The sequence below is a fragment of the Ursus maritimus genome, unplaced genomic scaffold, assembly GCF_017311325.1.
Source record: "Ursus maritimus isolate PB19 unplaced genomic scaffold, ASM1731132v1 scaffold_23, whole genome shotgun sequence".
In the NCBI taxonomy this organism is placed as follows: domain Eukaryota; kingdom Metazoa; phylum Chordata; class Mammalia; order Carnivora; family Ursidae; genus Ursus; species Ursus maritimus.
The window spans coordinates 30,971,247-30,994,696 of NW_024424786.1; the positions used below are offsets into that span (position 1 = coordinate 30,971,247).

General features: G+C 43.0%; 1 protein-coding gene across 2 annotated transcripts in view; it reads right to left on the bottom strand.

Annotated features, from left to right (window-relative positions):
- The window catches only part of AGBL2 (AGBL carboxypeptidase 2), a 34,582-nt gene that overhangs the window by 5,346 nt on the left and 5,786 nt on the right, over positions 1-23,450 (bottom strand). The window contains exons 5-16 of one of the 2 annotated variants that reach the window (XM_008700968.2): positions 22,826-22,879; positions 21,951-22,136; positions 16,677-16,784; positions 15,421-15,574; positions 12,701-13,483; positions 10,652-10,808; positions 8,565-8,691; positions 7,861-7,961; positions 6,695-6,825; positions 3,151-3,217; positions 1,050-1,172; positions 456-563 (exon numbers count right to left, since the gene is read on the bottom strand). In XM_008700968.2, coding sequence (XP_008699190.2) covers positions 456-563; positions 1,050-1,172; positions 3,151-3,217; positions 6,695-6,825; positions 7,861-7,961; positions 8,565-8,691; positions 10,652-10,808; positions 12,701-13,483; positions 15,421-15,574; positions 16,677-16,784; positions 21,951-22,136; positions 22,826-22,879 — 2,099 coding nt within the window. The remainder of the gene's footprint in view (positions 1-455; positions 564-1,049; positions 1,173-3,150; positions 3,218-6,694; positions 6,826-7,860; positions 7,962-8,564; positions 8,692-10,651; positions 10,809-12,700; positions 13,484-15,420; positions 15,575-16,676; positions 16,785-21,950; positions 22,137-22,825; positions 22,880-23,450) is intronic. The other variant, XM_008700966.2, reaches the window with a different exon arrangement.

Genomic DNA, 23,450 nt, shown 5'->3' on the forward strand with positions numbered 1-23,450 from the left:
TTAGGAAACAAACTGAGGGTTCCTGGAGAGGGAGGGGGGTGGGGGGATGTGGTGGCTGGGTGATGGGTATTGGGGAGAGTCTGTGTTGTGGTGAGCGTTCGGTCTTATGTAAGACTGATGAATCATAGACCTGTACCCCTGAAACAAATAACACATTCATTATGTATTAATTTTAAAAAATCATTAAGAAAACCAAACGAAGCAAAAAAAAGAAAGAAAGAAAGAAAGAAAGAAAGAAAGAAAGAAAGAAAGAAAGAAAGAAAGAAAGAAAAGAAAAAAAAAGTAACTACTTCAGGTGGTAGATGTGTTATTAAACTCAGCGGTGGGAACCCTCTCATGGTGTGTAAATATATCAAATACCACATTGTACACTTTAAATATATTACCAAAAAAAGTTTTGATAAATTTTCCATGAATGAGTTTAAAAAAAAAAAAAAGGCAAGCAAAACTACTACCTCATTCAACCTTGGGTTTTCATTTCGCATTGTGGAAGAACTGGCATTCTCTGAATTTCTGAAAAAGGTAGGCTGTTTTTGCAGAGTAGAAGCAAACCCTGCCCTCTCCTGGAAGGATTGAGTGCAAAGAGAATATTTTTTAATTGATCCATTGCAATTAGTCATAATTGACCCAATTCACTCAACAATAAAACTTCCATGTCTGAAAGCATTTTCGTCATTAGGAAGCAGGGGGCATGGCATGGGGGTGGCAGCTGGGAGGAGACTGGAAAGGGGCCTGGCATCCTTATACTGGACGAGGCCTGACACCTCAGCTACCCTGCAAGTCTGGACTGGCTCCAGCCACCACTTCCCCAGTAACCACCATGGTCAAAACCCATGCCCGAGTGTAGTACAGAATCTGTGGGCCGAGGCTGAGATCTGCTCAGAGATGTCCAGAGGACCCATGGAAGAGCTCTGAACTCAAAACAGCTTCCTTCTATCCCCATTCCACATTCCCTTTCTGGTTTAGAGTAAACTTTATCCCCTTGGCCTGCTCCCTCCATGGAACGCTCTTTGACCACAGAGCAGAAGTAGGCAACAGGGCCTTCTTACCGGGACATCGTCTATTAACTTTAACTCCCTCATCAAACTATTTTTCTGATACTGTTCATTTCGCTGTTTCCTCGTCTGAAGTGGCTTCTTTTTTCTCTTCTTATACATCTTCTTTTGATTCACCTATTCCAGAAAGCACAGAGAAAGTCGTCATTGAGGATTCCAGAGGTACGCCCACCCACATGGAGCCCTCTTCCACACGACACTCAAGCCACGATGGCTAACCCAGTACGTGGACCCCATGGTGCCGAACTGCTGCTGGTTTGGGGAACAAACAGCTGAGTTACCTCCGTAGCAGAATCCACTCCCCATTTAACATCCCCAAATCCCACTATTACAGGTATACCACCAAAGGGGCAACTATACCGATAGCCAAGTATCTGTGTTTCACAATATAAAACCAGATTACTTATGGCACTAATGTCAGGTACAAACACTATTGATTATGAGGTGTGTTGTTAAAAGATTCAGTTTGGGGGTGCCTGGGTGGCTCAGTTGGTTAAGCATCTGCCTTCAGCTCAGGTCATGATCTCAGGGTCCTGGGATCGAGCCCCACATTGGGCTCCCTGCTCGGCAGGGAGTCTGCTTGTCCTTCTCCCTCTCCCTCTGCCCCTCCACCTGCTCATGTTCTCTTTCTCTCTCAAATAAATAAAATCTTAAAAAAAAAAAAAAAAGATCAGTTTGGCTGGGGTGCCCAGGTGGTTCAGTCAGTTAAGCTTAACTGCTTAAGATTCTCTCTCTCTTCCGCTACCTCTGGCTCTCTCTCCTCCCCCTCAACCCCCTGCCTCCATTCACCCTCTATCTGAAAAAAAAAAAAAAAGAAAAAATTTTTAAAAAAATTTAAAAGATTCAGTTAGGCTACTACCACAAGGTGGCTTTAATAATTAAGCAAGTGAATCTCGGGACTAATTATCCAGGGACCTATGGTGTGCTGAAGCTTATACCGATGTGGTCGTAAATCTAGCTGAAAAACTTATAGGGTCCAGTCTGATTGGGCTGAGCTGCACCTGACACAGCCTTAAGCTCAACTTATGATGGACATATTTCTTCATGCAACCAGGAAATCATGTGCCTAAGGAACCACAACAAATATTTTGTTGTTTCTAAAGATTTATGTCATCTATATAAGAAAAAGTCTGTGAACAAGATGGGTCAAAAAAAAAAAACCCTTAATATATGAAAGTATAAAAAACTATCTACAACAACGTGAATAAAGAAACACTTTTTAAGAACGTATGGGTCAGGGTGCCTGGCTGGCTCAGTCGGTGAAGCATGCAATTCTTGATCTTGGGATTGTGATTTCGAGCCCCATGTTGGGGTACAGAGATATAAGTATAAAAATAGTACCTTATTTTTTTTTTAAGATTTTATTTATTTATTGACAGAGAGACAGCCAGTGAGAGAGGGAACACAAGCAGGGGGAGTGGGAGAGGAAGAAGCAGGCTCCCAGCAGAGGAACCCGATGCAGGGCTCGATCCCAGAATGCCGGGATCACGCCCTGAGCCGAAGGCAGACGCTTAACAACTGTGCTACCCAGGCACCCCCCCAAAATAGTATCTTAAATAAATAAATAAGTATGGGTCATTTTTAACAACCTCTACCTCTTAAGATGGTTTTCACTTTAAGTTAAACTTCTTTTTTCATTTTAGTAAACTTTGTAATAAACATGGAGTCCTCACATTTTTTCCCTTAGATTTTCCCCTAGTTTTTAAAAGGAAAGTTATAAAGGACAAAATGAAAGACTCCAGGGCAGGGTAACATGTTAGGATACCATTGCTATATTTTCTACAAATTTTATTTTATTTTTAAAAAATATTTTATTTTTTAATTTTGACAGAGAGAGAACGAGAGAGAGCACAAGCAGGGGGCAGGGCAGGTAGAGGGAGAAGCAGGCTCCCGTGGAACAGGGAGCCCAATTCGGGGCTTGATCCCAGGACACTGAGATCATGACCTAAGCTGAAGGCAGATGCTTAACCAACTGAGCCACCCAGGAGCCCCTTTTCTATAGATTTTAGCTGTAACATTCCACCAAATGATCCAGGAAGGTCATACTTTCCTTATGGCTGCTACTTCCTGGGGGTGAGAGTCTCTACCATCTTACCTCATGTGCTATGTTCAGTAGGTGAACAGGAAGACCGTCTGAGAGGGAACTGTCAGAACCACTGGTGCTGTTTCCAGAAGGAAAGAGGAAAAGGAAATACCATTATTACTGTCTAGGAACATTGACCAGACCAGCAGCATGGGATTAGGATATCCAGCCTGCTACTTGCCCCCAGTGCCTGCATTTCAATGACTAAGAATTCTTGACAAGCACGTTCATTCATTCATTCTGAACATGTACCGCATGCCAGCCAGTGCATCAAGCACAGAGATGAACATGGCAGAGCCCCTGACCCCAAGGAGTTTGCAATCCATGTGGCAAAGTAAATACTGGCCAGTTGGGCAAAGCTGCCCTCGGCAGTGACCGTGAGAGGCTGGAAGATTCTTAGTGTGCCATGGACAATACCAGGGGACTGTGATTTGTTTGAAAGCAGGATTTGTTTCATTCATTCCTGTCTGGCCAGTAGCAGTTCAGACAGCAAGGATCCTACCAGGTACTCTTTAAAACTGTGTTGAATATATACAGAAACATATTTGATAACAAGGAATCTGTAGGTCGAGGACCAGGAGTATTACTTTCAATATCCCAATTCCTGCTTCAAAAGTTGTGGATGCGTGTCCAGCCTGATTGAAAGTCTTCCCCCACAAATTGTCGGCCCCCTGCCTGCAGGGGCAAGGATGAACAAGGGCTCAGAAAATCCACCCTTGCTGCCTTTGTCACATCCATTGCTCAAGTGTCACATTATGTTTGCCCCTTTCCTGGGGGGTGGCTGGCTGGAACTGGGAGCTGTGCTCTGCCACATGGCCTCCATGTATAAAAAAATGTCTTAGGCACAAAACTCAGATCTCCTGGGAAAAGATGGCATTTCAAACCATTCTTTTGCTCACGCCTTTCATCCTGTTCATGCTCCCCCTCCTTCCCTTTGGTGCACAATGAGGAACCCCACAGTAAGACAGCGGGAAGAAAGCCTTCTTTTCTCTGATCTAATTCCCAATTCCCTGTTCTTGAAAGGCTTTTCTAGTCTGAAGAGTAGCCTTTGAGGCCACTGGATAATAGCCTCTGAAGTCCCTTTTGGAGATAACAGAAGACTTTAATAAACAGGATAAAAGCAGTCGATGCAGTGTGCCCCAGGAAATGCTGAAGACCATGTAGGTGCACACCCAGGGCACACTCAAACTGGGCTTGGACACTCAGTCTGCTTTTCTGCGTCATGGTGAGAATGGACAGGTGGAGCCCCGTGGAGGCTTGTGATAGCTGGCTCCCTGATGCAGACGCCGGCAAACCGGTTTCAATACTTCTTCACTGAATGTATCAGAGCGCCCCCGCTGAGCCGGCTAGGATGCAGTCTCCCTGTTTCTGAGCTGACTCCCCAGGGCTCTATCCTAATGGGTTGACATGCAGGGGCATTCTGTTGTTGAGGCTGAGAGTGAAGCGTGGTTCGTGCAGTGATCCCGGAGGGCGAGGCAGAGAATTCTGGGAGAGTGGAGGAGGCAACTTGGTGAATGGGCACACTGCCTAGCCTGACGCTCTGATTTAAGGTTCCCAAGGAGACGCTTGGGAAACTCAGCCAGCAGAACTGCTTCAGGGCCCAGATGTCGATGTGCCGCATAGAGTAGGAGGGAGAGCCAGCCCCTTCGCCTGTCCACTGCAGTCTACAGCGCCACCTCTGGCCGAGGACTGCCATGTCCAGCCCAGAAACCTGACTGAGGCCCGCCAGGGGCAGGCTTGGGGCACCTTGGCCAGTAAGCTGGAGTAGAAGGTGTTCTTGCACACTTGTGAGATACCCCCCACCTGGGGGCTTCCTAAAATACTTGTGGAGATTACGAGGGTGGGGCTGAGATCCTACATTAATTCAACAAATATGTATTGAGCTCTCCCTATAGACTGGGTACTGTTCTAGGTGCATGAGATACAGAGATGAACAAAATAAAGATCTCTGACCTTGAGGAACCCATATCCTCATAGGGGGAAACAGACAATACATAATAAACACAATAAAGATGTAAATGACATCTAAGGACAAAGGCTTTGGGAAAAAGTAGAGCACCTCAGGGGGATAGGGAATGAATGGCAGGAAGGCAAAGGCTGGGAAGCAAGTGGCAGTATTAGAGTAACAGGGGTAGGCCATATTGGAAGAGGTGACATTTAAACAAAGACCTGAAGGAGGTCTGAGGAATGAGCCATGTAGATGTCTGGGGGAAGAGCATTCTAGGCAGCTGGGACTGCTAGTGCAAAGGCCCTGAGGTAGAAGAGGGTGTGGCAAGTCTGAAGAAGAGTGAGGAGGCCAGTGTAGCTATAGCAGTGTGTGAGAGGGTGAGGGTGGAGGTTATAAGGTATCGGGGGGCTAGATCCTATAGCCTGGAGGCCATTGTGGGGTCCTGGACTTTTTACCTCACTTCCTGGCTCCTACTTATCTCTGTGACCTCTTAGACCTGTGGTATCCAGCTTAGACTTGGACCTCCTCTTTGCTCTATCTGCACTTAGTCCCTTGGGATCTCATCTAGTCTTAAGGTTTATTTATCTTTGTATTTTTTAAAATATTTTATTTATTTATTTGAGAAAGTGTGTGCACACAAGCGGGGAGGTGGGGGGGGAAGGCCAGAGGGAGAGGGAGAGAATCTCAAGCAGATTCTGCACTGAGCAGGGAGCCCAATGTGGGGCTTGATCTCATAACCCTGAGAACATGACCTGAGCCAAAACCAAGAGTCAGATGCTTAACCAACTGAGACACCCCAGGACCCCTAGTCTCAAGTTTAAATATCATCTATCCAATGATGACCCTATTTGACCTCTCCACTGAACTCCAGATTCATATATTCAGCTGCCCATCCAACATCTCCATTTAGATGTCTAAAAGACATCTCAGACTGAACGTGCCTAACACTAGCCTCCGGATCTTCATTGTGCCCCTAAACTTCTCCACCCCCTTTATCTTCCCCATCTCCGTAAAAGGCAACTTCATCTAACCAATTATGGACTCATTCTCTTTCTCTTATGCTCCATATCCAATCCATAAGAAAATCCTAATGTTTGAGACTTCAAAATATATCTAGAATCCAACCAATTCATACACCCTCAACCACTACACTACTCAGGTCTAGACCACCATCTGTATTTACCTGTATCATTGCAAGACCCTCCTAATGAATCTTCCTGCTTACGCCTTTCCTCTTCACGATCTCTTTTCCACATAGCAGCCAGGATATTCCTACTGAACTAAAACCCAAGTCAGAACATGACACTTCTCTACTTAAAACCTTCTAAAGGCTCTCCACCTCCCATGGAGTAAAAGACAAAGGCTTTACAATTAATTGCCTAAAGGCCCTACACATACTGCCTGCCCATCTCCCTAACCTAGAAATGAGGCTGTCAAAGAACAGGTACTCAATACATCGTTGCTGAAGAAATGAAATATATTTAAGTGTGCCATGCTTTATTCAGTATTTTGCACCTGAGGTTCAAAACCAATGAAACAACAGAGCAAACAAAAACAATTAAAAAATACAGAACTTCTCTGGTTTTTTTTTGAAATGAAGTTTGTTACCTGGATTCAATGTCAGACAAAGAGATGTCACTCCAACTTCCTTCTAAATCCATATCTTGTCCAAGTTCATTGAATTTCTTATGGATCTCCTCTCGTAAGAGTTCTTTAAGCTCTGCTAAACACTGCATGAACTGTGGAAGTGAAAAAAAGAACATTTTTGATTATTCATTTATTTATTTATCAAATATTTACTAGGTATATGCTGAAAGGCACTTTATTTATTGCTGGGGACATAAAGATGAGTGGGCTGTCACCTCTGCTAGTAAGGACATGTTATCATACAAATTACATGAGCTGTAGTAACTGTCTGTAAGGCAGAACAGCAAGTGAACACTGCTTTAGGCACTTTTCCCTGGCTCCAGGCAATAATAAACTTTTTAAATAATGCAAAGGTCTGATTTATTTTATTTTTTTTTTTGAATAGCAAGGAAGGAAATATTAGAATGGGGTTGTTCAGATTTTGGGCCACAGCAGATGAGATTTAACAGGCCATGTTGTGCTCGAATTCTCCTTTAAATATGTTTTATTAAACAGCTGCATCCAGAGCCGTCTGTATCAGTGTCCCCAGGGCCATCTGAGAGGGGGCACGAGAGGGGAGTTAGATCGAGCCCAGGAGCGCAGACTCCCTTTTAAGAAGCTGAGCGATGAAGGGCAATAGAAATACCCTCCTGACTCTCTGCTAGAGAAACAAAACCAAAGGAAACCCGTGTATGAGTCAGGACAGGGGCAGCTGCGAACACGTGTTGAGAGGACACGTTGAGAGGAAGAAGTAAGATGAAAAAACTGGAGGACACAGAAAAAGGAGGAAGGAACGAATGAGGCATGACCTTAGGGAGGCCATGGAGTGGGGGGCTGGCAGGTGCGCAAAGGGCAGGGTTCGTTTTGGAGAAGAGAAGGGACTCTTGCTTTTCTGAAAAGCAAAGTGAGGGAGAGGTGTGCTGACAGATAGTCGGCATGAAGGCTTCCACCTTCTTGGGGAGTTATGAGGTCTTACCACTTACGGACAGTGTGCAGCCTGGGGGCTTTCTTACTTCTATCGATAATAAAAACTTCAGAATGATATTAGGAGGAAAATAAAGACCACCTATAATCTCACTGAACTGACCTTGAACCCATGTGAAACTGATCACAGTAGCATCACCACATTTCTTGAAAGCCCATTTTACCTTGGTTCGGTCGGGATCACAGAAATCCAGAAGGGTGTCACAAACATGGTAACCTAGGGACTTTAGATCCTCAGTGGTAAAGTGAGTATCTCTTTTATTGCCTGAAAAAAAAAATCCGTAAACATTTCTTATTGAATCCTAATGAGCAAATGCAATCTAATTTATGAATATCTCCTAAACACCACCACCTCTGATTCTAGAATATTGTGCTTCTGGACAGAGTCTTTCTCCCTCTAGTTCTAGTTTGGTTCAGAAGAATCTTTGACAATGAATAAGTCTGCAATCGTGATGGCCATAGTTGCTGAAGTTTTACTCTGTGGTAGGTGCTATGCCAAGGGCTTTACATGCAATATCTCATTAGGCAGGACCTACAAGGCGGGTACTACTGTTATTGCCAGGTAAAAAAAAGAGGTTCACAGAGTTAAGTAACTCGGCGAGGATCAACCACTTGTAAATGGGGCTGAAAGTCAAACCCACATCTGCCTGATTCCAGGTCCCGAGCAGCCACTACGCTATACTGTCCCGTCAAGTATTACGCTACTTTACGCCCTCCTATGTAGGTTGGTCAGATTCAGCAGAAGGCGCAGTTGGGAAAACCCTCTAGGTCAATCATCTCTCCAGAATTCAAAGGGATTTCATGCCCTCAGTGCTTTGCTTGGCTTCCCCTTGTCATGCTGACCTGTGACGTACAGAAGAGAGCTTACCCAGGGTGGACCCCCCAAAGGTTGACTCCATGGTGTAGCTGTTGAGGATCCCCATGCGCCACATCACAACTCGGCCCGTTCCTTCCTTGCACTTTTGCACCTTAAAGTTACAACTATGAAAAGAGAACTAAAGAGAAACCCAAACCCTCCGTTAAACATAAATTGGCAAACATACGATGCCTAACATTCATTAATATGATATAAGAATGGTTTCCTGGGGGTCTATATATCATTTCCTAAAGTATGTCCCATAAAATAGTACTTCTACGGGATGTTAACAGGTATTACAGAGGAGAAAATGAGTTCTGTGGTCATGTTGGTCAGGAGGAGAAAGGACTAACCAAATTACACAGACTTCCTGTGCAGGACCTCTCAGAGCATTTAGTGTGTTATCGTAGACTCTGAGTCTCCAAAGGGGAGAGAGTAGATTCTGTTTCTTACTGCCCGTGACCTTTCTTTCCCTTCCCCACCTTTCCCGGGACATTTTGCAGGACTAGGGTGCCTTGAACTCCTGTTTGGGAATGCTGGCTTACTTTGGCATTCAAGACACTAGCTGACTTTTTTAAGGTTTATTTCTACCCCTCCCCAACTTGAGCCTTTTGATCCAGTTGGGTTTATCCTCTATCTAGGATTCGGGTATGCCTCACCCCTGTAATCTCTGCCTGGAATTCTCACTCCCTCTTACATAATGTTCTCGGCTTGGAGTTCAGTATCCTCCACTGTCTTTTATGACCACCCCAACCCTCTTTCCTTACTTGGGCTTTGTAACATATACTTGGCACCCATCCCAACCTATCTTNTCCTGCTGAAAGTGCTTTACAGTTGGTAGGTATCTCACCACCTAGTGGTTTTTAAGTCATGCACCTTGGGATCCAGGGGTTCTATTGAGGAGCCTCCCACAAGGACTGAAAGAGGCAGAATGGGCAAGGTTCCAAGCCCAAGCCCTCTGTCTTCAATTAGGGTAGTTCTGCTTTTAATTGGTTTAGATACTGGGTTTTGGATATCATTTAAAAAATTTATTTTTTATTATTATTTTTTACAAGACACATATTTGGATGTCATTTTATTTAAAGAAAGAGATCCCTGGGGCTCCTGGGTGGCTCAGTCAGTAAAGTGTCCCAGGTGCCCTCTACACAGAGTGATTCTTAAAGTCACACCTTCCTAAATTCTCGAAGTCCCTTTCCAAAGAAGACATCCAGATGGCCAACAGACACATAAAAAGATCCTTAACATCACTCATCATCAGGGAAATACAAATCAAAACCACAATGAGGTATCACCTTACACCCATCAGAATGGCTAGACTCAAAGACAAGAAAGGATGTCTTTTTTGGCGAGGATGTAGAGAAAAAGGAAACCTCATGCAGTGTTGGTAGGAATGCAAACTGGTGCAGCCACTGTGGAAAGCAAAATGGAGGTTCCACAAAAAATTAAAAATAGAATCACCATATGATCCAGTAACTCCACTACTGGGTATTGACCCAAAGAAAACAAAAACACTAATTCAAAAAGATATATGGACCCATATGTTAATTGCAGCACTACTTATAATAGCCAAGATGTGGAAGCAACCCAAGTGTCCATTAATAGATGAATGGATAAAGCTGTGGTCTATATCTACAATATGACTCAACCATAAAAACGAATGCTATCTTATCATTTTCAACAACATGGGTGGATCTAGAAGGTATAATGCTATGTGAAATAGAGAAAGACCAGTACCATATGATCTCACTCATATGTGGAATTTAAGAAACAAAACAGTCAAAGAGAAAAGAGACAAACAGAAAAGTAGAGTCTTAAGTACAGAGAACAAACTGGTGGTTACCAGAGGGGAGGTGGGTGGAAGGACCTATGAAATAGATAAAGGGGATTAAGGGTATACTTATTGCGATGAGCACTGAATAATGTGTAAAACTGTTGAGTTACTATATTGTAAAAACAAAACAAAAACAAAACCAGAGTAAATTCTTGAGGCCCAGGTTGCTGGGATTTATCTAAGACAATGAAAAGAGATGCAAAGGGCGTATAGGATTCACTGAGTCCTTTTCTTCCTTAGTGGATGGAAAATTACCGTATGTGCTTACCTTATCTGGTGCGTTTTTGCTTAACATTAAAGGAAACACACGCTCGTGAAGCCAGTACTTGCGATCGTTGCTGTTACAGCCATACAAGAAGATATTATTTTTGCGGCTGTGGCCATGGAAATCACAATACAAGACAACCTCCCTTTCTTCCAGAAGCCTATTGAGGGGGGCAAACAAAGGACTCAGTGGCCATCCAAATGCATAACGATAATCAAGGATCTTTTACAGTCTCTTCTGTAAGTATGTCTGTTGCTACCGTCCCTCTAAAGAAAATGTCAACCCCTTCAGAAGACCCTATCCCCATTGTCAGCCACTGCTGTAAACATGCTACCAGCACTCCTCACCCCTGCCAGTCAGAGGGACTTGAGAGGAAAATGCACCGATGTGGAGGGGGGTGGTGGATAGGCCTTGTGTAAGCTGACAAGGAAGTGGAGGAAATCTACTGAAAGAAAGCCCACCCTGGGGCAGCCCTGGGGAAAAAGGGACCGAAGTAGAGGGGCTATAAGAGTCGGGATGAAAATGAGAAAGAAAGCCTGGGTCCCTGACTTTCCAGGGCCCGTTTCTGTAAGGTTCAGTTCCTCTATCTCCTCCTCACCCAGGCACCTACTCAGTCTTGCAAACACGGTCACCTTCTCCATGATGATGATGATAGGAAGAGGACAGTAATGCCACACACTTACAACGTGCAGGGCACCGCGCTAAACAGATGACATGGATCCTCTCATTTAATCCTCACAGCTAACCACCCAAGGCAGGCGAGCTTAGCCGCACTCGACAGGCGGGAAAACTGAAGCGCAGAGAGGTACAATCACTTCCAAGGTCACAGAGTCAGCCCGTGGTAACACTAGGTCTCAAAGCCAGGCCTGTCTGACTCCCCAACACGTGCTCTTAGCCATTTTGCCCGCCAGCCCCACACGACTCCCACCCTCTCACGCAGATATGGTGATGAGGCGTGCCCGTCCACATATTCTTCCGTGCTGTGGTTCCATTTCTAGTAAGGTGGGTGCCATGACACCATAGCCTTCAACTGCTTTCACGGAAGCTTGGAAAATATATATATTTTTTTAAGATTTTATTTATTTATTTAACAGAGAGAGAGACAGCCAGCAATTGAGGGAACACAAGCAGTGGGAGTGGGAGAGGAAGAAGCAGGCTCATAGCGGAGGAGCCCGATGTGGGGCTCAATCCCAGAACACCGGGATCACACCCTGAGCCGAAGGCAGACGCTTAACTGCTGTGCCACCCAGGCGCCCCGGAAGCTTGGAAAATATTAACTGATTTATTTACTATTCTCTCTTTACAAGAGGCAATATAAGAGGTAATAAAGAACTCAGACTCAGGGACCCGAGAGCCTGTGTTCAAATATCTACTCTTGTCACTTTTTAGCTCTATGACCTTGGGCAAGTTTGCTTGACCTTTTGGGACCTTAATTTCCTCACCATTTACATACTGGGGATACTGACTGTGCCAGCATCAGATGGTTAATGTGAAGACTACATGGGTCCCATGTGTAAAGCACTGAGAGTACCACCTCTTGCCTCTACACAAACACTGCCTAATTGTTAGGTACACAGGCATCATGCCAAAGGCCTATAAACTTCTCTGACTTCTGAACTCTCTATTCCATTGTTTCACTTCTAAGTGAAATGCCTCTAGCTGAAATGTTGCATGTTCAGTTTCAACCCAAAGATAAAACAGGACTTGGGGTGCCTGGGTGGCTCAGTCAGTTAAGCATCTGCCTTTGGCTCAGGTCATGATCCCAGGGTCCTGGGATCAAGCCCCACTTTGGGCTCCCTGCTCGGTGGGGAACCTGCTTCTCCCTCTGCCTCTCCCCCTGCTTGTGCTCGCTCGCTCTCTCTCAAGTAAACAAATAAATAAAAAAATAAAACAGGACTTAAAAGTTTGAAACTGGACACACCCATATGACTGCAAACAGAGCAGTAAAGACGGTCTCCGAAGCCGCGCCTGAGTCCTACATGAGAAGGGCCCTCACACCATCAGACGGTGCTCACAGCATTCGGAGGGAGATCAGCAGATAAAGGGACTCACCTTTTGATCATGTTCCTGGTGTACCAGATGCAAGGGAAAGACTCCTTCAGAATGGTTTTATAATGCCTGTTCAAGTCCCTTCCCGCCAGTGAACACCGGTAATTCCCCACAATCACTCCATCTGGATTTAACATGGGAACCACTTTGAAGACAAAGATATCTCTGAGGAGCTGGGCATCTGGGGAGTTGCTAAGGATGAAGTCCAAAAAGCCCTTCATGATCCACGAGCCATTACTTTCTCCAGGGTGGACTCGGGCGCTCAAGACCACAGCTTTCTTTGCCGCCGCCTCTTGCGGGGTCCGGGATGGGTTGGTGATGGTGAGCAGGTAGACGGTGTTTCCTGCTAGGCTCCTGCACAAAGTTCGGAGTTTGCAGAACTGAGACTGGACGGGGTTGCTCGCCACCGACAGCAGGTAGCACTGCAAGTCCGTGTACGTGTACGGGTAGAAGTGTGCGAAGAAGCAAGTGTCCTGGTCATGTGGAAACTGAATGGTCCACGTGAGACAGTAAAAGGGCTGCTGCCCATCACCCGTGTTGTTCTTGTAGTACCTGATTTCGTTTCCTTCTCTCCTCCAGCCAATGTTGTGGGTGTCGGCATCCAACTGGGAGTACATGAGTGGCTTCATCCCTGTGGTATAAAGGCTCTTGGGTTTTAGCAAGTTGACAATGGTGAAGCGGTAGGTGGCATCTTTTCTAGTGTTCTGAACACGAAAATAAAACCACTGAGTGTGTTTGTTTGTGTAGAGGTCAGTTCGCAAGGTGAGTTCATACTCATAGGTATCTCTGTAATGGAGAAAATAGAAGAGTATCTCTGTCACCCCACATCCCCCCCTCAAAAAACAAGTCCAAAACAGTGCTGTTTCCCCCTGGCAAAAATAGATCATATTACAACAGGAAAGTCAACTATATCAAGCCTTAATTCTCTAATTTACGTAGTTCCCCAACTCATACTATTAGGCTGACAGAAATTTGGGTAAAGAAAGTTTATTTGGGGGGCTCCTGGGTGGCTCAGTCATGATCCGGGCGTTCTGGGATTGAGCCCCGCATCAGGCTCCCTGCGCAGCAGGGAGCCTGCTTCTCCCTCTCCAACTCCCCCCTGCTTGTGTTCCTTCTCTCGCTGTCTCTCTCTGTCAAATAAATAAATAAAATCTTTTAAAAAAATAAATAAAGTTTATTTGGGGGGTACTAGGGTGGCTCAGTTGGTTAAGCATCTGCCTTGGGCTTGGGTTGTGATCCTGGGGACCTGGAATCAAGCCCTTGTCAGGCTCCTTGCTCAGCGGGGAACCTGCTTCTCCTTCTCCCTCTGCCTGCCGCCTCCCCCCACCACTTATGCTCTCTCTCACTCTCTCTCTGACAAATAAATAAAACAACTGAGCCACCCAGGCATCCCTAAATAAAATCCTTAAAAAGAAAAAGAATAATACGAATTATTAAAAATAATTAGATAAATCTGTGGTACTGCCATAGCAAAACATCTAAAATTTAGTAAGTGGCAAAAAGCAATTTGTAAAACAGTATGCATATCATTATCTTATTTTTAAAAATAAATAATTTCTGGGGGGTCTGGGTGGCTCAGTCAGGTAAGTGTCTGCCTTCGGCTCACGTCATGATCCCAGGGTCCTGGGATGGAGCCCCGCATCCAACTCTCTGCTCCGCAGGGAGTCTGCTTCTCCCTCTCCTTCTGCTGCTCTACCTGCGTGTTCTCTGTCTGTCTCTCTCTCTGTCAAATAAACTAAAGTCTTTTAAAAAATAATAAATAAATAATTTCTGTATATTATACATACACAGAAAGAGGGGGAAAATTATTGCATATATACTGAACTGTTAACAGTTGCTGTATCTGGAGAGGTATGATTACAGGACTTCATTTTTTTAAAAAAAGATTTTATTTATTTGTTTGACAGAGAGAGACAGCAGGAGAAGGAACACAAGCAGGGGGAGTGGGAGAGGAAGAAGCAGGCTCCCTGCTGAGCAGGGAACCTGATGCAGGGCTCGATCCCAGGATGCCCGGATCATGACCTGAGCCAAAGGCAGACGCTTAATGACTGAGCCACCCAGACGTCCCTATAGAACTTCATTTTTTTAATGCTATGCATGTTTATTAATACAAAAAATGTTTAAAGGGTTTTATTTATTTAAGTAATTGCTACTCGCAAGGTGGGGCTTGAACTCATGACCCCGAGATCAAGAGTCATGTGCTCTACTGACTGAGCCTGACAGGTGCCTCTATTAATACAAATTTTAAATGAGCACTAATTTCTTTCACAAGCAGAAAAAACAATGTAGATAAATTTTTGCTCTGGGGGAAAATGAGTCACAATTATTCCACTCTTCTTCCTCCTCATGACCATTTCTCACCACCTCTCTCTTTTTCAAAAACACTCCTGACTCCTTTTTTTTTTTTTAAAGATTTTATTTATTTATTTGACAGAGAGACAACCAGCGAGAGAGGGAACGCAAGCAGGGTTAGTGGGAGAGGAAGAAGCAGGCTCCCAGCAGGCTCCCAGCAGGCTCCCAGCAGGCTCCCAGCAGGCTCCCAGCGGAGGAGCCCGATGTGGGGCTCGATCCCATAACGCCGGGATCACGCCCTGAGCCGAAGGCAGACGCTTAACGACTGTGCTACCCAGGCTCCCCCAAACACTCCTGACTCCTAGCGTGACTCCTGAAGACATGGGTCAGTCACTCCAGCTATCCCCCTTGGGGAAATTCCCGTTACTCACACTCTGATGGCTTTTTGCAGATTCCCGCTCTCAAACCTAGACTCAAACAGGAGAGTATTATCCTCGGGTCCCTGCAGCGCGACGGCAAGCTCCCTGATGATCCCTCGCTTGCCTCCCACTCTGGAACTGGTGAAATAGGAACCTTCGGTGGGCACTGCGGATGAGACGGACATACTTAGGGCACGTTCCACTTAGGCTCCATGCATCCAGCCAATATTTACTGAACTCTGTGTGTCCGATGCCATTCTAGATTAACAATAATGAATATTCAGATTTTCAACCGTCCTTGCTGAGATTTTTAATTTTAAACATCAGATTTCTGTAAAGACCTTCAAGGTGGTATAGCGCATTTCCTTTTGCTGCATGGCTGTGCCCTTGGCTTCACACATAGTGTTTGTACCCACGTAAGCTCTAATTTAAAAGCATGTTGACAAACAAATGATATTCCACACAGAACGTCTGAAAACATTTACAATCTTAATTCTAAAAAAAAAAATAGCACCTATTTATTAATTTTAAAAAAGGTAAAGGAGAAAACAAAAAAGAGAAAGTATACGCCATATAATATTTTTGGTATATCCTTCCAGATTTAAACATAAAAAAAATCATAAGTTTGAGAAGAATTGGAATGGGTGAATTAACTTAAGAAGGAAAAAAAATATTGTAGTAATTAGAGAAAAGGTTATGATTGAAATTTTATCTTTAAAGTAATGTTAAAACAAAAAAATTATAAAGTTTGTTTTATTTAACAAAATTTAGATTATAATCACCTCTTTCTATCCTTTCAGTGGGGTTGCAACTTTGAAAAAAATCTTATTTATTTATTTATTTATTTAAACTGTCATTTTAAAAAAACAGTTAAATTTTATTTTATTTTATTTTTTTTAAAGATTTTATTTATTTATTTGACAGAGATAGAGACAGCCAGCGAGAGAGGGAACACAAGCAGGGGGAGTGGGAGAGGAAGAAGCAGGCTCATAGCGGAGGAGCCTGATGTGGGGCTCGATCCCATAATGCTGGGATCACACCCTGAGCCGAAGGCAGACGCTTAACCGCTGTGCCACCCAGGCGCCCCAAAACAATTAAATTTTAAAGCTGATTGGCCATGAATATCAGGATTCCTATTCCGGTTGGTCTGGAAAGACAGTTTATTTATCATTAAACTACAGATTTTTAAAAACCAACGATATTATAGAAATGTATTTATTATAATTTTGTCATGATTAATCATTAACTGTTCAGTGTAATAACAATACCTGAATCTAATTGATAGACAACTGTGCCTTTTTCTTCTCCTACAATTTCTGGTAACTTTTCATTTCCTGTAGGTTGATAGAAATATTCTGGTTGAGGTGGAACCCACTCTGAAAGAAAACAATAAAAAAGCACAAAATAAGAATATAAAAGGTTTTTTATCCAAAAGTAATATACAATTATAATAATTATTATTCAAGTGACTAGTTTGGTTGAATCAAACCAAATTCCCACCCTAAGTTTCCAATTTGTTTGTAAATTAATTATGTCTTGCTTCTTTCCATAAAGACTATGAGGAGATTTTATTTTTTTAAGATTTTATTTTATTTATTTGACAGAGAGAGAGAGACAGCGAGAGAGGGAACACAAGCAGGGGGAGTGGGAGAGGGAGAAGCAGGCTCCCCACCGAGCAGGGAGCTCGATGTGGGGCTCGATCCCATGATCCTGGGATCATGACCTGAGGCGAAGGCAGAAGCTTAACGACTGAGCCACCCAGGAGCCCCTATGAGGAGATTTTTAAACAAAAAGCATATACAACATAAGTATAAACTTCAAATAGAAGACTTAAAAATAAGCCAGAAAGGTCAATATAGTTCCTATAACAACGCTTCAAAATTTGGCCCTGAGCTTCTTTTTCTTTTTTTTAAAGATTGTATTTTTAAGTAATCTCTACAACCATCATGGGCCTTGAATGCACAACTCCAGGATCAAGGGTCGCATGCTCCACTGACTGAGCTAGCCACATGTGCCGAGCCTCTTTTTAAAGTCAGGAAAATATGTTTAGCTATGTACTTTTTTATTACTATAGAAGAACAAGTATATCAATTATTTCAGAGGAAACAAAACTTTTCATTAACATTCAATTCTAAGATTTCTTATATGGGACATAGGCAACTTTTCATATCATTTTAAGTATAGTAGCCATTGAACACCAAGGGCATATAAAGACACAACTGAAATTCAACAATACATTAAAAGGATCATATACCTGGTCAAGTGGGATTTATTCCAGGGATGCAAGGATAGTTCAACCTCTGCAAATTACTTAATGTGATACACTATATTCACAAAATGAAGGGTAAAAATAATATAATCATTTTGATAGGTGCAAAAAAAAAAAAAAAAAGCATTTGGCAAAATCCAACATCCATTTGTGATAAAAACTCAACACAGTGGGTATAGAGGGAACCTCAACATAATAAAGGCCATATATGATAAGTCCACAGCTAAAATCATACTCAAATGTGAAAAGCTGTGGGATGCCTAGGTGGCTCAGTCGGTTAAGCATCTGCCTTCAGCTCAGGTCATGATCCCAGGGTCCTGGGATCAAGTCCCACATCTCTCTCTCCCTCTGACAAATAAATAAATAAAAAAAATCTTAAAAACAAAATGTAAAAGCTGAAAGCCTTTCTTCTACAATCAGGAACAAGGCAAATATGCCAACTTTTGCCACTTTTATTCAACATAGTATTGTAAGTCCTTGCTAAAGCAATTAGGCAAGAAAAAGAAATAAAAGGCATCCAAATTGGAAAGGAAGAAGTAAAACTGTCAAATCATTAAGATTTGCAGATGACATGATACTATATGTAAAAAACACTAAAGACTTGATAAAAAAAAAGAACTGTTAGAACTACTAAAAAATTTCAGTAAAGTTGCAGGATACAAAATCAATACAGAAACATATATTGCATGTTTATACACTAGTAAGGAACTATCAGAAAGAAATTAAGGAAATTATCTCATTTACAATTGTATCAAAAGAATAAAATTCCTAGGAATAAATTTAACCAAGGAGGTGAAAGACTTGTATGTTGAAAACTGTAAGACATTAATGAAAGAAATTAAAGAAGACACAAATAGTGAAAAGATATTCCATGCTCATGGATTGGAAGAATTAATATTTTTTAAATGTCCAATGGCATTTTTCACAGAAATAGAACAAATAATCCTAAAATTTCTATGGAACCATAAAGACTCTGAATAGCCAAAGAAATCTTGACAGAAGAACAAAGCTGGAGACTTCCTGGTCCCTGATTCTTTTTGAATTTTTTTTTTCATTTTTTAAAAAAGATTTTATATATTTATTTGTCAGAGAGAGAAAGAGAGAGTGCACAAGTAGGGGGAGCCGCAGGCAGAGGGAGAAGCAGGCTCGCTGCTGAGAGGGAAGCCTGATGCAGGGCTCGATCCTAGGACTCTGGGATCATAATCTGAGCTGAAGGCAGACGTATAACCAACTGAGCCACCCAGGCAGCCCCGATTTTTTTTTTTAATGTAGGCTCCATGCTGGAGCCCAACACAAGGCTCGAATTCATGACCCTGAGATCAAAAAAAGAAACTAAATGAAAAAAAAATGTATAAAAAAATTAAAAAAAAAAAAAAGGACTAGAAATAACAAGTGTTAGTGAGGGTGTGGAGAAAAGGAAACCCTTGTGTTGGTGGGAATGTAAATTAGTGTAGCTACTATAGAAAAACAGTATGGAGGTTCCTCAAAAAATTAAAAATTAAACTACCATATGACCCAGCAATTCTACTTGTGGGTATTGATCTGAAGAAAACAAAAATGCTAACTCAAAAAAAGATAAGTATACCCCCACTGCAGCATTATTTACAATAGCAAAGATATGGAAATAACCTAAGTGTTCATCAATGAATGAATGGATAAGGAAATTGTGGTATAAATATATAATGAAACATTATTCAGTCATAAAAGAATGGAATCTTGTCATTTGTAACAACATGGACAGACCTTGAGGACATACATTTTGATAAGTAAAATAAGTCAGACAGAGGAAGACAAATACTGTATAATCTCTCTTACACACTGGATTCAAGAAACAAACAGGGGCGCCTGGGTGGCACAGTCGTTAAGCGTCTGCCTTCGGCTCAGGGTGTGATCCCGGCGTTCTGGGATTGAGCCCCGCATCAGGCTCCTGCGCTGGGAGCCTGCTTCTTCCTCTCCTACTCCCCCTGCTTGTGTTCCCTCTCTCGCTGGCTGTCTCTCTCTCTGTCAAATAAATAAATAAAATCTTTAAAAAAAAGAAAAGAAAAAGAAACAAACAACAAAACCAAAAAAACAAGCTCATTGGTGGTTGCCAGAGGTGGGTGGGAGAAATGGGTAAATTGTTTTGTTTTTTCAGTTTAAAGATGTATTTATGGGGGTGCCTGGGTGGCACAGCGGTTAAGCGTCTGCCTTCGGCTCAGGGCGTGATCCCGGCATTATGGGATCGAGCCCCACATCAGGCTCCTCCGCCATGAGCCTGTTTCTTCCTCTCCCACTCCCCCTGCTTGTGTTCCCTCTCTCGCTGGCTGTCTCTATCTCTGTCGAATAAATAAACAAAATCTTAAAAAAAAAAAAGTTTAAAAAAAAATAAAGATGTATTTATTTATTATTGGGGGGAGGGGCAGAGGGAGAGAGAGAATCTCAAACAGATTCCCTGCTGAGCACAGAGCCTCATGTGGGGATCAACCCTATGACCCTGAGATCATGACCTGAGCCAAAACCAAGAGTCGGACACTGAGCTGACTGAGCCACCTAGATGCCCCTCTTTTTTCAGTTTAAATAAACTTGAATTAAAAAAAAAAAAAAACTAGCTCAAGGTCATACAGCAAGTAGGTGGTGGATCTGCGCCCAGAACCTCATTGGAATTACTCCAAAGTCTGTGCTTAAAATGTTCTTTACTGCTTCTAATATTATCCTTTGATTGGCTGAACTTAAAAAAAAAATAAAGAAAAAATAATAAAGACACAGCTCAGTAATAAAACAATGCTAATTTCTTGTCTTTAAGGTGATAGGGAGTGATGAGGCTGTCAATTTGGTTGAAACCATAAGGTGCTTGTTATTAAATTTCCTTGAAATTAAAAACAAATGCTTTTTAAAAGATCTAATGCTGGGGCACCTCGCTGGCTCCGTTCAGTAGAGCATACAACTCTTGATCTTGGGGTGGTGAGTTCAAGCCCCATGCTGGGCATAGAGCTTACTTAAAAAAAAAAAAAAATCTCATGCTTTAGTGGATTACCACTGCAATAATGTGGTTCTTAAATTCCAGTTTCCCACTTTTTCAATCCTCTCTTGGAACTGAGTCCAAAACCCTCACAGGAATTTGCTTTGCCTATTTTATATAAGGAATAGCAAAATCCTATTGTTCATCCAGATCAACTTGGACTTTTATCTAAAAATTGTACAGGGTAGGGACAAATGCTCTTAGGACTTCTCAGCTATTGTGCCAACTCAAAACGCCACCCCTCCCCCACATTTCCAAACACCTGAAGCGCAGTTCTGTGCCAGTGAAGACACTGAGCACATTCTTATACTTTCAGCTTCAGCTCTTGTCTTTCAGGCTCAGTGCTCCCTGGTTGCCCAGACTTGCCACGCTCTTCTTCCATGTCCTCTAACTGGAATACTTTCTTTGACCCTCTCAGGTGGATCACCTGTAACTTACCATCCGATCTCGGAAACCCTCCCTAACCTCCCAGGCTCAGGTTAAGCATCCCCAGAGGGACCGAACTCTATGCAGTTGCCTGGTTATATCTTCAGCATCCCTACCAGTACGTGAACTCTGGGTGTCTCCATCTTGTTCCTCGTTGTATCTGTAACACCAACTGTACTTACCATATGCTAGAGGCTTCATACATACATATTGAGTGGATATTGAAAGAGGGAAGTGTGAAAGTAAGAAACATCCAGTGGTCTATCTAGCAGTCTAAAACAGAGACACAATGCTTGATAGCACAACTGTTGCAGCCATTAGAAAAGTCCCCACTTTTCAATGGAACCCACTTCTGAGATGTCTCATCTAATGAACGCTAAAGGCTGTATCTGCACCACCAACAGCTCAAAGATATAACCAGCAATCTCCCAAAAACAGTCTCCACGATTCCCAGAAAAAAACTCCAATGAACTCAAAATCCAATTAAAAACAATAAACACTATGTCCTGGTATATATAGTGTTCATCAGTTATACCGAGGCTGGTAAAAATATAACTCATAAAACTCAACCAAGCATATTAATATTGAGACAGGAATACTAGAAAACAGATTTAAGTATTGATATATTTTGGCCTCTAGAAAGATATCCTCTCATTCCAATAACCTCAGAAGCATTTGAGTTTACACAGTAGTGTGACCAGTATGTATCAGTTTCCTAGGGCTTAATCATTTCGAGATGAGCTAATATGTGTTGTCCTGCCTTGTGCTTCACTCACTACGCTGGACTTCACGAGTTCTCATAACAATGTCTGTCAGAACAGCACGACCGGGACACATAAGTCACATTACCGATGTGATGAAGGTTTTCCTTGATGACCTCACATTCTACTGGCCACCTGGGAGGCTGCAGCGGCCCGCCACTGGAGAAGAAGGAAAAGAGATCCCGGGGTTCTCGAAGACACGGGTTTACTTTGCCAAATTCATCATGAAGAAGTTGTCTGCTCTTCAGAAGTGGTGAACTAAGCATGAGGGAATCTGCAGAGAGAATGGAAGGAGTGCATGGCTTGCTTTTCCTCCTTGGGGACTTCACCGCTCGCCTGTGACGACCAACGTGAAGCACAGTGTCAGGATATGAGCACAGGGGCACAACCCCGCACACGTGTCTCCTTCAAAAAGAAGATTCAGTCCAGGATAACAACATCGAAATTATGAAAAGTTACATTAACATTCTGCGTAGTCTATTAAATATTTAGACGTAAAGCTCGAAGAACATTTTTTGTTTTTTAAATCAAATTATGTCTATTATTTTTGCTTAGAGGCCAAAGAGGAAACTTTCATTTCAGCCATGAGCATTTTAGGAAAAATACCTAAGGCTTTATTAACTACAGTGAAACAATCTAGAAATTAACTTTCAAGGTCGAAAAGCAGTGGTTGGGAGGATAGAGAGACCAATGAAGAGGGGAGCAAAGGGAGGGCAGAGGAGCAAGCAGGGCAGGAGAGATGAGCTCTTGGCAAACAGAATGAGAAAAAAGGGAGGAAAAGAGGCTTCCAGGCAAGAGAACAAGAAGGAAAATGAGAGGAAGGAGAAGAAAGGAAAGGCGAGGGGGAGGAAAGGTGGAAGGCCCTGGGTGAGGTGAGCGCCAGATCTGGTGGGGACAGCAGTGAGTGAGGACACCTTCCAGAAAGCAGTGTTGCGTTTTCGGGTCTGAAAGGACATGGAATACCTCTGCTCACAGCTTCTATCTGTCTGTGCACCGTTGAAGAGAGACAGGTGGGCCCTAGAAAGAGGAAGGAGGAGGCATGGTTTGTCCTAGGGATCTGTGACTTTCTTTTCTCTGCTCTCTTTCCGTGTCCCTTTCACCGCCCCCCCAACCCCCAGTTAGGGCCCCATTTTCCCTTCCTCCTTCCCTCCACCCCCTTTTTTCTTTTCCTCTTTCTTTCTTTCTTTCTTTCTTTCTTTCTTTCTTTCTTTCTTTCTTTCTTTCTTCTTTTCTTTCTTTTTTCTTTCTTTTCCTTCCTTCTTAAGATTTTATTTATTTGAGAGAGAGAGAGAGCGAGAGAAGGGGGGGACAGAGGGAGAGGGAGAAGTAGGCTCCCCACTAAGCAGGGAGCCCGAGGCGGGACTTGATCCCAGGACCCTAGGACCATGAAGGCAGACGCTTAACCTACTGAGACTCCCAGGCGCCCTCTTCCCTTCTTTTTTTTTTTTTTAAGATTTTATTTATTTATTTATTTATTTTAGAGAGAGAGAGAGAGTGTGGTGAGGGGGAGGAGCAGAGGGAGAGGGAAAAGCCAACTCCACACTGAGGGCAGAGACCAAGATGGGGCTTGATCTCACAATCCTGAGAT